Source organism: Otolemur garnettii, unplaced genomic scaffold (genome assembly GCF_000181295.1).
Source record: "Otolemur garnettii isolate 467f Iridium unplaced genomic scaffold, OtoGar3 scaffold00032, whole genome shotgun sequence".
Classification (NCBI taxonomy): domain Eukaryota; kingdom Metazoa; phylum Chordata; class Mammalia; order Primates; family Galagidae; genus Otolemur; species Otolemur garnettii.
Genome location: NW_003852427.1, coordinates 2,400,511 through 2,415,219, shown reverse-complemented (window position 1 = coordinate 2,415,219; position 14,709 = coordinate 2,400,511). Strand labels below are relative to the sequence as shown.

Below are 14,709 nucleotides of genomic sequence, written 5' to 3'. Positions count from 1 at the left end.
GTTCTCAACCTTCCTAATGCAGCAACTCTTTAATACAGTTCCTCATGCTGTGGTGACCCCCAAGCATAAAATTTTCATTGCTACTTCATAATCGTAATTTTGCTACTGTTATGAATCGTAATGTAAATATCTGATATGCCGGATGTATTTTCACTGCTACAAAGGGGACATGACCCACAGGTTGAGAACCACTGCTCTCAGCCTTTTCTGACCTCTTCCACTTCTCTTGCCTTGCAGACTGGCCCCTCACTCTCTAGACAGGCTTTACCTGGTCCCATCACCTCATAGACACTCCAGGGCTCCCTGCAACACCGGAAAAGGCTTCTGCTCTAAACCTAGAGTTTGAAAGTCAGAGGAAACCCATAAATACAAACATATTTGCATGAAGGCCCAGCTCAGTTAGCTTCCGGACCAGGACTGCCACGTGAGAGCAGCCACCACCAGCTTCCTAGGACAAATGTCCCAGCAGCCAGGTTGTCCCATTCAGTATTTATTGATACACAAATAAAAGAACTTAGTAGTTTAAACAGATTACGCTTTTTTTCCATATATATATATATTTTTAAAGATGGACACATCACCAGTGCCCCACATTTTTTCTCCACTGAGCAATATATACAGCCTATATATATAATGTGTGTGTGTGTATATATATATATATAATATATGTTTTCAATAGATAACTACATTCAAGTAATGAAACACAGGATTTACAATTTCCCTCTGACAGCAGAGGAAAGCAAATTCACACACAGTTCACAGAGGAAGTACCATAAAAACCCAGCCAGACAGGAGCTGAGGCCCCTCTGGGGGCGGAGGATGGGGAGTAGGGAAGGGTAGCAGCAGCAGACATCACCACAATGACACTGTTGCTTATCCTGCAGAGTGGGCAGGTGCAGATGGAGGGTAGGGCCCGGCCTGCTCTACCCAAGGAGGGGTGGGGGGCATGTCTGGGAACCTCAACGTTCTAGGAGACGCTCGAATTTGGGGTTTACAAAGGAGAAGCCTTCAAATGCAGACTGGTCCATGGAGTCGATGAGGGTCTTGTCACTGAAGGAGAGGCGTGGCTTCTCATTCAGGAACTCCTGGTCAAAGTTGCTGTAGTCTTTGGGGGACTTCTGTGAGCAGAGGGCAGGGGTGGGTGAACAGAACCTAAGGAGTGGGCCTCCAAAGTTTCCCCATTTCCCAGGGTTCTGGGGCTGGGCCAGGCCAGAGCCATCCCTATTCAGAACAGGAAAGGGACCTTCTCCCGGGGAATGAGAAGATCTCCACTGGAAGATACATGTTGTTTCTCCATAGAAAAAGATGAAGAAAGGAAGCAGGGAGTCTGGATACCCTCCCAAGCAGGGATAGCAAACCACAGCCTATGGGCCAAATCTCACCTGATGTCTGTTTTTGTGGAGCGCACAAGCTAAAAATGGTCTCCACATTTTTAAATTGTTTGAAAAATTTTGAAAAGAATAATATTTTATAAGAAAATTAAGTGAAATTCCAAGTTTGGTGTCTAGAAATAAGTTTTTATTAGTACACAACCATGCCCGTTTGTTGACATACTATCTATGGCTGCTTTGCCTATAAAGCCCAAAATATTTACTATCACAGAAAAAGTTTGCTGATTCCCTGCTCCTGAGGACACGATGAATAGTAACAGGCCAAACTGAGCTACAGGTACTATCATTTTGGCTTGCACTGGGTTTTAATGCAATTTGAGCCAATATTCTAAAACTGGGCAATGTGACATAAAAATCTAGATTTCTGGCTTTTTTTTTTTTTTTTAATGGCAGATTAGAGCAGCACTGGGCCCACTTCCTGCCATGGCCACTCATGGTGCTAAGAAGCCCCTCAGGCAGCTTGCCATTCCCACTAACCTACCTTGTATTTCTTAGCATAGAGAAAGAAATCTGTCCTATCAGACCCAGATATGGAAAGCAAGCTGTGTGATTTCCTTGCAGCTGACCTAGCTGGTTATATGCCCAGGACAGGAGGTGTCTGGGTTTGAGATCCCTGGGATGGGGGAAGTGCTCTATAGCCTCAAAGCACAAATGTGGGGCATGTTATACAACAGGCTGCCCAGGGGGAACAGGGTGTCCTGCAGAGGAGGGGAAGCAAAGGAGAGAAAGAGAGTGGGAGGAAAGAACTGTGGTCACAGAGGACCACAGAGTCCCAACTTCTTAGCAGCCCCAACCTACCTCTCCTCTCACACTGGCTTCTTGGGGGCCTCTGTAAAGTCTGGGTCTTTGTGCAAATCATCCCCTCCTGCAATCGCCCCAGCTGCACTCTGCCTAGACTAATGTCTCCAGTCCTGCTCAAGTCCCACTTTTTCTAAGGGGGCTTCTCAGACCATCTCAGACCCACTTCATTCTCTGTATCTGGGCTTCTGCTCACAGACCCTCCCAGGAGCAACTTATCATGCATGGTCTGTGACATCTCTGGTACTATTGTACTACAAATTGTCACTAGTATGCAAGTTTCTTATCTCTCCAACTAGCCAGGGGCTCCTCCAGCTCTGGGACGGTGTCTTCTCTTGGCTGTGTAGCCTAGCACAGTGCTTGCACCCTACTGGACTCGGGAAATGGACTGGATGGATAGGCGGAGAGAGTGAATGAAACCTGAATTCTGATTCCCCCAGTATAGCCCTCTGCTCCAATAGTTGCTAAAGGATGTATGTTAAAAAGAGGCTGGACCCATAATTCCCAATGTTTGCTGAAGGGCTGGCTGAGTGAGGAGAGACAGGATGAGAATACAAGGGCAGAGGCTGGGACAGAACATGCCAGGGGAGCTCAGGGAAGCAGGTTTTCTGGAAGAAGGGAGAGGAGGAAAGAGTGCAGATGATGCAGGATGGGGGGAAGAGCCCACCCAGAAGGCAGTATAGTGGCAGGGATTACATACCACTTTGGGCTTGAAGGGTGGCTCTATCTTCCGCTTTTCCAGCAAACTCCAATTGATGGTCTTGAAGAAGGGGTGGAGTCTGATGTTTCCTGTCACTCCCAGCCTCTTGTTTGGGTCCCTTTCAAATAGCTGCAACCCAGCAGGGACTCTGGTTAGTGCCTGAGGACTGTGGGAAACTGAAGCCTCAGCAAATCCCCAGCTGGCCGGGGTGCACAGGTACACCGCCCCGGAGCAGCTGAGGGAGGTCCCCCAAGACTAAAGGCCATAGACTAGGGCATCTCAGACTCAGATGGTGGGACTCATCTCAGCAGTGCCCATTCATTGAGTATTTACTATCTGGCTGGCATAGAACTAAGGATTGTATGTTTCTACTTTCTTCCCAACAACTCTGTGAGGTAGGTTCTCTCATAACCCCATTTTGTAGATGAGATAAACCCAGAGATAAGCTTAAGAGAGGTCACTGGACAGTGATGGGCAGAGCCAGGGTTTGGCCTTAGGTCTGTCTCCTGACTCTGAGCCCTCAGTCACCTTGTCAGGCTGATTCCATGCACAGGACTCTGTAGTTCTGTGAACATGTGAGAAAGCAGTACCCCGAATGTTAGGGCTGGGGTAGCAGTGAGGCTGTTTTACCAGAGACAGGAAGCTGTAGGATCCCCACTGCCCAATGTCTACCAGTCTCGCTCTGGCCCAGCCCACTCCCAGCCCAATATGCCCCACCTTCTCCAGGATGTCTTTGGACTCCTTGGTGATCCAGCGGGGATAGTGTGGCGTGTCCACACGTATGGACTCGAAGAGTTCATCCTCATCATCACCATGGAATGGGGACTGACCAATGAGCATTTCATAGAGGAGGACCCCAAAGGACCACCAGTCCACAGAGAATGAGTACTTCAGGCCCTGTAGGATCTGGGGTGGGAGCAGAAGGTTAGCAGAAGCTGGGGTGCTAAAGCTGAGAAGGAACCCTGAGCACAAGTGCCAGTCAGCCCTCCCTAGCTTCTGGGTGTTGGCTCAGACATCATTGCTCCTGGGAATCCTTCTCTGGCCCCACCCTATTAAGGCAAGATGTCTGCCTGGGAGGCGGGGAGAGTGTCTGCTCACCTCAGGGGCAATATAGTCAGGGGTGCCACAGAAGGTGCTGGCCAGGTTCTCCCCAAATATGTTCTCTTTGCACATCCCAAAGTCAGCAATCTTGATGTGACCATCCAGGTCCAGCATCACGTTGTCCAATTTGAGGTCCCTGAAGACAGGGAATAGGAAAACGAGTCACCAGAGACCAATTCCTCTCTTCCCCAGTCCCACCCTCTATGTCAGTGGTTCTCAACCTTCCTAATGCCACGACACTTTAATACAGTTCCTCATGTTGTGGTGACCCCTAACCATAAAATTATTTTCATTGCTACTTCATAACTGTAATTTTGCTACTGTTAGGAATCGTAATGTAAATATCTGATATGCAGGGTATATTTTCACTGTTACAAAGGGGTTGTGACCCACAGGTTGAGAACCGCTGCTCTATGTCCTAATTTTCAGCCTGTAAGTCCAGGACTCTCGGTTTTTACCCCCTTTCCCCCAGGGGACAAAAGAATGGGGGAAGAGAAAGAAAAGCAGAGAAAGAAATAGGTGCTAGGAACAGGTGCCTCCTTCAAGGCACCCACTACTATGTGCCAGATGCTGGGCACACACCATCCTGCTCTCTGGAGCTCAAATGCTGCTCAGAGAGAGGCAAAGTCACTTGCCTAGGGTCCTCTAGCTGGCCAGCAGCAGAAGTGGTCCCCAGCCTCAGGTTTGTCTGACTCCATAAGGGCAGGGACCATGTCCATATTTATGTAATTAGTTGTATAAGTAGATAATTTGTTCACATGGGAACAAGTACTAGAAACGGGCAAACAGTGCAAAGTCCATCTTCCACTAGGCTCAGTAGCCAGGCTCTCCTTAGAGTGATTCTGAGCAGAGATAAGCACATCACAATGTGCAGCTCACCTCCACCTATAGAACCTGAACATTGCTATGTGATACATACACTCCTGAGGTTGGTTTTCCACTTGACTACATATCTTGGCATTTTCCCTTCTCAGTACACCTTTTGCACGTGTATAGTATTCAACCATAGCATGGGGCCACCATTTATTGGATAAGGATCTATGGAACCCTTCTCTTCTGGTGGAAGCTTAGATTGTTCAGATGGGGCTTCTGAGTAAGACTGATAGCTTCAAGGAAGGGAGACATTGTACCAATCGGTGCTGCCCTCCTTGCCAGTGGTGTCAAGTATGGGCAGTGAGTCCCCAATTCCTGGAGCTGTGCCAGCCTCAGCTGAGGGGCCACAAGAAATTCTAGCACCAGACTGGGAGATATAAGCCAATACCCAGTTAAAGACTGATTCCACGAACTCTTGGGTGAGCTGGAGCTAGAGCCAAGCCAGGGCCCACTGGGAACATTTCAAAGGATATGATAGGGTTTGAGTCTCCCCTCCCGAGAGCCCCCTACCACCCCGCCCCCTGCACCTGTAAATGATCCCCTTGCTGTGCAGAAACTGAAGTCCACAGATTATCTCAGCTGCATAAAACCTGGGTGAGGGAGAGAGAAAATGTCCTGGGATTTCTGCTGACTAGTCTCTGATTCTCCTAGGGCCCTGGCCCCTACCCCCAGTGGCAGGAAATGCTGCAAATAACTCCCAGGGCAACATGAGCCCCACCAAGTACATCTTGTATCAGCAAGTGGAGGCTGGAGCCCAGGCAGGAGAGCTCCAAACAGCCAATGCTCTGTCCTGAGAGCATATGCTTTTACACAGATATGCATATGTGTACACACAAACATGTGTGCGCACGCACACACACACACGCACATGTACATGCACGCACACACCCCTTAGTTTGGGAAGGGCATACAAATGGGGAACAGCATCACAATGCAGATCTGGTGACCACACACCAGAGCACCATCTTCGAGGTTTCTCTGGCTAAGGCCTAGGAGGGGACAGGACCCAGCATGTTGGTGCTATACCCTCAGCTGGAGCTCAATTACCACCTGGCTTCCTGTATGGTGAGGATGGCCCAGGCTATCCCTAAATCTCCCAACCCCAGCTCTAGCCCAGGCTGGCTTCTCCAGGGAGAAGGAAGAAGTGGGGGGCAGACGGGCTCTGAGCCAATGTCCCTTCCCACACACTGGGCCTCACATACGTGGCACGGTAGAGCTCAAAGCGGCCTTTGTCCTGGATGTGGAACATCAGATCCCCTCCATTGAGGAACTCCATCACGAAGAACAGGTGGTCCTAGGGTGGCAAGATGGTGAGGAAGGGCAGAGGGACAGGCAGCAGGCTCCCTTGCTGGGGCCACTGGGCCAAGGCCCAACAGAAAGCAGGAGGTAGGGCCCTGGCTGAGGAGACAACTCTGCCCGGGAGCCATAGGTGGGAGAGATAGGGCCCTGTTTTAGGCAGTCTGGGGAAGAAGAGGCTCTGCCTTGGGAGGCCAGAAGAGGAAGGAGACAGGGCCCTACCCCATGGGTCTGAGGGGGAGACTCAGCATCTGTCTCAAGAGGACTGTGGCACATGGCTGTGCTACGTGGGCAGTAATAGTGGGAGGCCAAGACACCTTGGTCTGGAAGGTGCAGATGAGGTGAGTGAGAAAGGGATTCTCCCCTGCAAGCGCCAGCACTCGCTTCTCTACCATGGTACACTCCACATCGTCATCAATTAGAACCACATCTTTCTTTAGGGTCTTGATAGCAAAGTACTGTCCGTTGCTCTTCAGCTCTGCAAGCAGCACCTGATGGGTAGGCAGGGATGCTGAACAAGGGAGAACAGGGCAAAGGTCTCAACCCTACCCAGACTCCCAGCTTTTGCCACCCAGCCAGGGTGGAGAGGGAAGCTGGTACCCCAGAGGTTCCCAAGCTGTGGCCCCTTGGGCAGCCCCTGAGCCTCAAGCCCCTCACCTTCCCAAAGCTGCCTTTGCCCAGGACCTTGTGGAAGGTGAAGTTATTGATCTTGCACTTCTCAGGTCTGCCTTCCCAGATCTTGCCGTAGGTCCCATTGTTGTCTGCCCAAGAAATGGCGCCTCAGACTTGGGTCTCGGTCTGCACAACTGCCCTCCTCTGGGGCCCAGGGATGGATTGGGGTGAGGGGTGAGGAAAAGGAGAGGCTTGCTACCCATGGGTAATGCCTCCTTTCTGACAACAGGAGGGAGGACAGGCCCCAATCTGTGCCCTGGTGGGTAGCAGGCACTTTAAAGTTGGAAATGGGGTCAGTTTCACCTAGGGAATCATCACCAGAGATTCCTGGCTTCTTCTCAAAACCCTGGTATATGCCAACAGGCTCGGAAGATGCTGGTTCTGCTTTCCGTGAAGCTCTCTGGAGAGGGGACCAGATAAACATTCCATAGTCACAAATGGTTCAGAGACGAGAGCCCTAGCCCTAACTCCATCCTCTGTACTGATGGGCCCCAGCAGGCGCCCAGCCCAGGCCCCCCAGGCAGTGTGCAAGCACATACACAAGCACACACACGCAGATACACACACACTGCCTGCCACAGCACAAGGAAGCCTTGGTAGTCTGGAAAGTGCTGTTTACAAACAGAAATTTTGTAAATTGAATCTCACCTTCTCAGTCAATCATTCAATAGTTTTTTATATGTATTAACTTCATGTCTTTCTTTTTTTGAGACATCAAGCTATTGCCCTGGGTAGAGTGCGGTGGTATCACAGCTCACAGCAACCTCAGACTCTTGGGTTTAAGCAATTCTCTTGCCTCAGCCTCCCAAGTAGCTGGGACTACAGGCACCTGCCACGACGCCCGGCTATTCTTTTTGTTGCAATTGTCATTGTTGTTTAGCAGGCCTGATGTATGTGGCTGGTGCCCTACCCACTGAGCTATGGGTGCCACCTGTGTTAACTTCATTTCTGATTGATTTGAGAATTTTACCATAAAGTTTCATGGCATCCCTCAAGGTTCACCTACACCCAAACACCCACACCCAAAAGTTCACAGTGTTCCAACATCCAACTCTTCAGTCCTCCAGGTTCACTCTCAAGTAAAGAACTGCTTGAATAATTTCTCACAAGAACAAGCCCATCTCCCTCTGCTGCTTAAATTCATAAATTGGATCCTCCAGAAATGGGGTCCTGGGTCTAAATGCCTCCCAGTGGTTCCCCAGGAGTGGATATCCCCTGACCCTGGTGCCCCTTGACTCCACTGCCCTGTTCCCCATGGTGCCTGCTCACCTGGGTGACTTGGTTTAAGGCCTCCGCCAAGAGCTTCTGGTTGATGCCACAGAGGTTGGCCACCTTCTCCTGGCATTTATGGTGCACGTTCATGCCACAGTCTGGGGTGAGGGAGAAGTAGGGCTGTCAGTCTCTGGGCTCAGCCAAGGGCAGGCAAGGGCAGAGGAAAGGGCAGGAGAGCAAGAGAAAGAAGGGCTTTGAGGGGGTCTGCTGGGTTTCCTGTCTTTAAGAAAAAAATGAATCTGAAGCCATCATGAGCACTTCTAATATTTCATGATTTAAAGAAGAAAACGGGAATGGATATGGCAGTTCACTCCTATTATCCCAGCACTCTAAGGCCAAGGAGGTAGAGATGCTTGTGCTTAGGAGTTAGAGACCAGCCTGAGCAAGGGCAAGACCCTGTCTCTACTAAAAACAGAAAAACTAGTCAGATGTTGTGGTGGGCATCTATAGTCCCAGGTACTCAGGAGGCTGAGGCAAGAGGATCGTTCAAACCCAAGAGTTTGGGGTTGCTGTGAGCTATGAGCCACAGTACTCTACCGAGGGTGACAGAGAAACAAAGAAAAAGGAAAAAGCAGATGTGAGATCTAATTCTAAACACTTCAAAGAATGCCTGGGACAACTTAGGCTCTTTTCTCTTGGGAGACTCTTGTTTCCCGAGGTGAAACCAGGGGAGGCCGGAGAGAAATAACTGCTGGGGGCCTACTGGTCTGCACTAGGCTTGGCCATAAACATCCTCCCACTTGCCCAGTAGGGTGACTCTCCAGGTCCTACTTTTCTACCTGCATTTTATACTTGAGGACACAGCTCAGAGGGGTGGAGCCACCTGCCTGGTCACAGCAGGTAAATAGCAGAGCCAGTCAGACCAGTGGGAAGGAGCCACCGTGGCCCTGCCTACAACAAATCCCCAAAGGAGGTTCCTTTAACTTTAAGGGCCCCTGTCTCTAGAAAGGGAAAATGGGAGGGAGGTGGGTGAGAGAAGCACCTGGAGTTTATGGGCAGGAGTGCCCCAGGTGCACACACCCAGCTCCTGGGCCGGGTTAGGGTTAGGGTTTAGGGAGTCCAGGAGCTGGGTACACCCACCTTCACACTTTTGTCCCTGCTTCACCAGTCCCCAGAGCAGGCTGCCACAGTGGTCACAGAAGGTTGGGCTCATGTAGTTGTGAACCTTGAACCGGTGCGGCATGTCGATTTTGAAGCGTTCTTTCTGGAACTGGGGGGATATGACAGGTTAAGGGTCATGTGCCAACTCCAGCCCCTTCTTCAACCCCTAGTTCTACCCCACCCCCATGCAGGCAAGATCCCAAGTGGGCTCCACTGGGGAGGCAAGGAAGGACTAAGAAAAATGGGAATGGGGCAGCCCCACAAGGAAGGCTCTGGGAGAAGTCAGATCCCTCCCACCTGGCCAAGCCACCCGGGGCTGCAGGGCCCAGCCTCACTATGGTGTCCCGGCTGTTGGCTGCAGTGCCCGTGCACCGGCCGATGATCTTGTCGATGCATTTCTTGTGGATGGCAGCATTGCATTCTTGAAGAGGCGCAGGCCCAGGAGGGGGATGGGAAGGAACGAGGAAGGGCAGAGTCTGTGAGCTGGCGCCGCTGGCCTAGTCCAGCCCTCTACACAAAGCCACCGTTCTCCCTGACCGCCCACACCCTCACCCCACAAAGGAGGCGTCCAGCCCAGTGCTTGATTCTTCCCTCCTCCTGCCAGCCCTTGAAGGAGGGGCTCGGAGAGGACAGGGCAGGGAGGACAGGACAATCTACAGGGTCTCAGAAACTAGGGAAGGCTCAAGGGTCCAAGTGGGTAGGGAGATGGGCAGAAATGAGGGAGCCAGGGGCACTGCAGTGAGAGAACTGGGGATACGAGAGCCCCCCGATTCCCTCTTCTGTATCCCAGGCCCCCAAACATCTAATGAGTGCATCTGTGCACTCGTTCTCTCTCACATGTGCACATAGACACACCCCAACACAAAGACATCTACACACACAGGAGGCATGTGTAATAAGGACAAGAGACTTCTTATATTGAGCGCTTTCCACGTGACAGGCACTTCAAATGCAGCTTTACTTATTTTGCCCCATTTCATCTTCATAATGATCCTATTATCCTTAGCTTACAGATGAGGAAACTGAGGCACAGAGAGGTTAAGTAACTTTTTTATTTTTGAGACAGAGTCTCCCTTTGTTGTCCTCAGTAGAGTGTCATGGCATCACAGCTCACAGCAACCTCAAGCTCTTGGCCTCTTGCCTCAGCCTTCTAAGTATCTGGGACTACAGGTGCCCACCGTAATGCCTGGCTACCTTTTTGTTTGTTTGTTTGTTTAGCAGGCCCTGGGCTGGGTTCAAACCCATGAGCCCCAGAGCATATGGCCTGTGACCTAACCACTGAGCTACGGGCACCCAACCAGGTTAAGTAACTTGCTTAGGGTGGTAGAACTGGGATTAAAACCCAGGCTGGCTTCAGAGGCTATGCCCTTAGTGCTAGCCCACAAGGCCTCTTGCGTGCACCCTCACAGAGAACAGTGTGCTCCCATCTGTGTCCCAGAGACACAGAGTACATGTAGCCAGAGGTGTGCCAGCAAATGTCTCATAAATGCCTCTCCTGAGAAAAGAGTCCTGATGTTCAACTTTGGCTGGTTTCCATGAAAATAACTGTACCATGGCCCATTTGAGGCTATCCAACTTGACCTTCACCAAACACAGAGCTGGGAAGGGATGCTCAGTATTGGCTTTTGTGAGCAGCAGCTAGCCAGCTCCAGTGCTCACCAAACACAGGCTGTACACACAGACTGGGAAGAGAAAAAGCCCCATGCACACACTCAAATACATGGAGACCTTGCCCAGACATGCTAGCCCCGTGCTGCCCAACCCGGAGACATGCTTTCCTGTGCACGCACGCAAGCAGTGGCACCTGCAGACACACGCATGTTCATACACAGGCTGCAGAGACACTTACGCCTGCATTTGTAGCCTTGCTTGTTGAGACCCCTGAAAAGCAAATCCAAGGTAGGGTGTGTAAGGGAGTGATCCAGGATGGGGGCCCTCCCTACCCTGTACCACTGGCAGGTAAAGCCAGCCCTCACCAGACAAATTCTTTGCACACAGAACAGAAGGTGGGCTGCCCAAAGAAGGTGGCGATAAACTCATGGTTCTTGATACAGTGGATTTTGGCCTGTTTGATGGCTCCACGGCGGTTCATTGTTGGGAACTTGGCCTCGTCTTCACTGCGCATAGACTGCTTGCAATCTAGGGATCACGGAGAGGTGAAGGGTGGTCCTGGTCAGACTACTGCAGGGGGAGGGGGCTGCTTCCCTAAACCTTGGTGTGGGCTCTGGGCTCTGAGCTCTGAATCTGGCAGGTGAGCCCTCCATTCCCAGCCCAGGTGGGAGGTCTTACCCCCGTCCTCCAGGAAGTACTGCACAGACATCAACACCTTGGCCTGAGGCTGCAGGTCCAGCTGTTGGGAGCCAGGGTGGCGGGGGAGGGGGACAATAAGGTCAGTGAGGGCGGGCCTGGGCCAGGCCAGACTCAGAACCCGCCCCCATGGTTGGTCCCCCCAGGCCAAGGGAGCCCCACCAAGCCTAGCCAGACACCTGCCTGCCCAGTGTGGGCAGGGCCCCGCCCCTGAGCCCCGCCCCGCACCCTGTACCCACGGGTATTATTACATTTGGGGAAGTGAAAGGATCCAGCCCACACCCAGCTTGGCCACAGAGCCCAGGAACAGAGTGGGAAGGGAAACTCCCCACCCCCAGCTGCCCCCTTAAGTAAGGATCTTAGAATGGAGGCACCCTACCCCGACATGCACAGAGGGACACAGACACACTCATCCTAACATTCCCACACTGTTTCTCTCTGTGTCAGGAGCTCTTCATACAGATAAGACAGTCTTAAGAGCAGGATCCGAGCCTCTATTCCCCTAGCCTCCCCTAGGCCCCAGAACTGGTGACTGATATCCTCCCTCAGGGGAGTGGAGAGAGAGGGAACAGCCCTGGGCCCCTCTGTGTCTCTGCTGGACTGGCTAAAGGTTGGTGTAGCCCTGTCAACCTCTTTCCCATCCTGGCCCCTTCACTCCTTGCTATAGGCTGACCAGAGCCGCCAGCAGTCATAGGCCCTTTTCTGGTAGAGACATCTTGGTCACATCCCACGTCACCCCAGGAGAATTCTGCCAATGCTAGCCTCCTGTGGCTGCCCAGAACACACAGCCAGGTGGACACTGCAAGTGTAGAGTCTCCATTTTAGCAGGTGAGTATGTAGGATTGCTGGCCTTCCCCTCATCTCTCTGCTGTTAGTGTTGTCCAATGCCTCCCTTGGCCTGGAACATCTTTGAAGATTCCAAAAAGAACTAGAACAATGAGTGCAGAGCTCTGAGAAGCGGGGGCCTGGTGGCCTGGTGTGGGGGCAGGGACACATACTTCCATGCAGTTTGAAATGTTTTACTAAGTACATATCCTGCCTTTTCAGAATTCAAAGGGAAAATGTAGTTGCAGTAAGGAAGATGGTTCTCCTTAGTACCTACTGTGTGTCAAGTTCTCCAATAAGCCCTTTACACCTAGTTGTTCATCTCAACAGCCCTTTACACCTAGCTGTTCATCTCAACAGCTGACCCCTAGATCCTCCTTTTACAGAGGCAGAAACAGGATCCAATCCCAGGCCGTGTCAGTTGCAGAGCCGGCCTTGTGGCCAGCGCAGGGCCCAGCACCCTCAGCTGTGATTGGACCCTACACATGCATGCACTACCTTGGACCAAGGCTCGCGTGCCCCTCACCCAGAACTCGGCCTTGCCATTGTTCTTCTTGCAGCGCTCGGCCAGCACAGACACGCCCACAGTCACCTCAGACACTGGCTCCTCAGCTGCCCTCATCAGGACAATCTGAATGACTCGGCCTTCATAGATATGGGCATCAAATGTCGACTTCCACTCAGGATACATGGTAGGCTTCTTCTGTACCAGTGTCTTGCCGCGTTCTGCAATGAGGCCAGGCAGGTGAGGTCAGGCCAGAGCCCCTCTGTCCCTCCCTAGACCTCCATAGCCTTTGGCCCTGAAAGAATTTGCCTGCCTCTCCTGCCCTGAGAGTTTGCTGTGGCTCCCTAGTGTCCTCCAGAACAGCAGTCCCAACCTTTCTAGCACTAGGGACTAATTTCACAGATGATTTCTCCACAGATGGAAGGGGGAAGAGGGAGGAGGCGGTGGAGATCCAAGCTCAGGCCTACTGTGCAGCCTGGTACCTAACAGGCCACAGCAGGGACTAGTCTACAGCCTGGGTATAGGGGACCACAGCTCCCAAACACAGAACTGCCTGTTGTCCTCTGGGGTACTCTGCTAGGTCCTACTTCCAGGCCTTTGCCCCTGCTATTCCCCTTCCTATGACCCACTTGCTCCATCTCCACTTAAATGTCACCCTCCCTTATGCATTCACTCAGTGAAGACGTGCCGAGGCTCTCACATGCTGGCCACAATATCAGAAACAAAGCAAGAACCACGGCTGAAAGAAAAGTTAAGTCCAGTGGATCCACAGTCCTAGGTGGAGGATGAACCAACTAAAACCTCAGGTAACCTGTTAAGTCACATCTGTGACAACATTGAGGAGGGAAAGGCTGGTAGTTCTAGACCTGCCTGTGGTCAAGTGGCCTGACCTGGCCTAAGGATCAGAAAGACTTCCTGGAGGAAGGGATAGCTCAGCTGAGACCTAAGGGACAAGTAGGGCTTCATCAGGCAACAGAAGAAGAGGGAATGGTATGAGACGTCTGCCTCTCCCAGGACATCTTCCATGACCCAGCCTTGGAGGGTGCCTTCTCTGGGCTTTCTTGTCACAGGGCTCACTGCTTTGTGATGTGTCTGGCTGCCCCACCTGACTGTGAGCCCCATGAGGGCAGTCAGGTCATCCTGGAGCATGACAATATCCTCAGGGCCTAACACAGGGCCTGGCACAGATGAACATGTGGAAATTGTTGGGTGGAAACATCCATGGAGGAGCCAGAAGCCTAAAGCTCTAGGGATGGCTCCATTTAGCCAGTATTTGAGTCCTTACAGAGCCTCTGTGGGCTCTATTTTCCTGGGTCCACAGCTGGCTGGGGCAGAGTCAAGGACGAGGAAGAGAAGGTACCTTGAGAGATTCCAGTGGACAGGGTAAGACCCCCCCAGTGCCTCCCATCCCTTGCCAGGGTCCAGCCTCCAGTCCTACCTGTGCTGAGTGCTTCCTTCATCTTTACAGCACAGAAGGGCTGGCTCGCCTCGTCCTCGGCCTGCAGGGTACCCAGTTCATAGGAATTGAAGGCGATGCGTAAGAATGGTGCCATGGCGGGGCCTGCAGCAGGGTTGTGCACAAAGAGGGGTGAGGCCAGGCAGGTGGCAGGACCAGCAAGGACAGCCACAGGAGATGCTCAGGGACCCACTCCCCCAGGGCTCCCACACCACTGGGTTTGGCCCACATAGTACATAAAATGCCCTAGTCCTAGATGCTAAAGTTAAAAATTAAGAAGTTTTATTAAGTCTGGATTTGTGGCATCGCTGGTAAAACTGGAAGATACAACATTGGCTGGCTGGGCAACAGCCAGCTGGTGCTGGGACAGCTGTCCCATAAAACTGCCTGGGTCGGCTCGGCGCCTGTGGCT

The 14,709-nt window shown here is 51.9% G+C and overlaps 1 protein-coding gene across 2 annotated transcripts in view; it reads right to left on the bottom strand.

The window, feature by feature from the left end:
- Positions 1–476: 476 nt before the first annotated feature.
- The window catches only part of PRKCD (protein kinase C delta), a 34,463-nt gene continuing 20,230 nt past the window's right edge, over positions 477–14,709 (bottom strand). Inside the window, exons 3-19 of one of the 2 annotated variants that reach the window (XM_023513001.1) lie at positions 14,280–14,402; positions 12,863–13,062; positions 11,494–11,554; positions 11,181–11,343; positions 11,054–11,085; positions 9,540–9,625; positions 9,184–9,313; positions 8,101–8,201; positions 7,135–7,231; positions 6,817–6,920; positions 6,477–6,650; positions 6,066–6,157; positions 5,391–5,453; positions 3,988–4,126; positions 3,607–3,795; positions 2,890–3,018; positions 477–1,118 (exon numbers count right to left, since the gene is read on the bottom strand). In XM_023513001.1, the coding sequence (XP_023368769.1) occupies positions 960–1,118; positions 2,890–3,018; positions 3,607–3,795; positions 3,988–4,126; positions 5,391–5,453; positions 6,066–6,157; positions 6,477–6,650; positions 6,817–6,920; positions 7,135–7,231; positions 8,101–8,201; positions 9,184–9,313; positions 9,540–9,625; positions 11,054–11,085; positions 11,181–11,343; positions 11,494–11,554; positions 12,863–13,062; positions 14,280–14,394 (2,034 nt within the window). In that variant the 5' untranslated portion in view covers positions 14,395–14,402 and the 3' untranslated portion in view covers positions 477–959. The remainder of the gene's footprint in view (positions 1,119–2,889; positions 3,019–3,606; positions 3,796–3,987; positions 4,127–5,390; positions 5,454–6,065; positions 6,158–6,476; positions 6,651–6,816; positions 6,921–7,134; positions 7,232–8,100; positions 8,202–9,183; positions 9,314–9,539; positions 9,626–11,053; positions 11,086–11,180; positions 11,344–11,493; positions 11,555–12,862; positions 13,063–14,279; positions 14,403–14,709) is intronic. The other variant, XM_023513002.1, reaches the window with a different exon arrangement.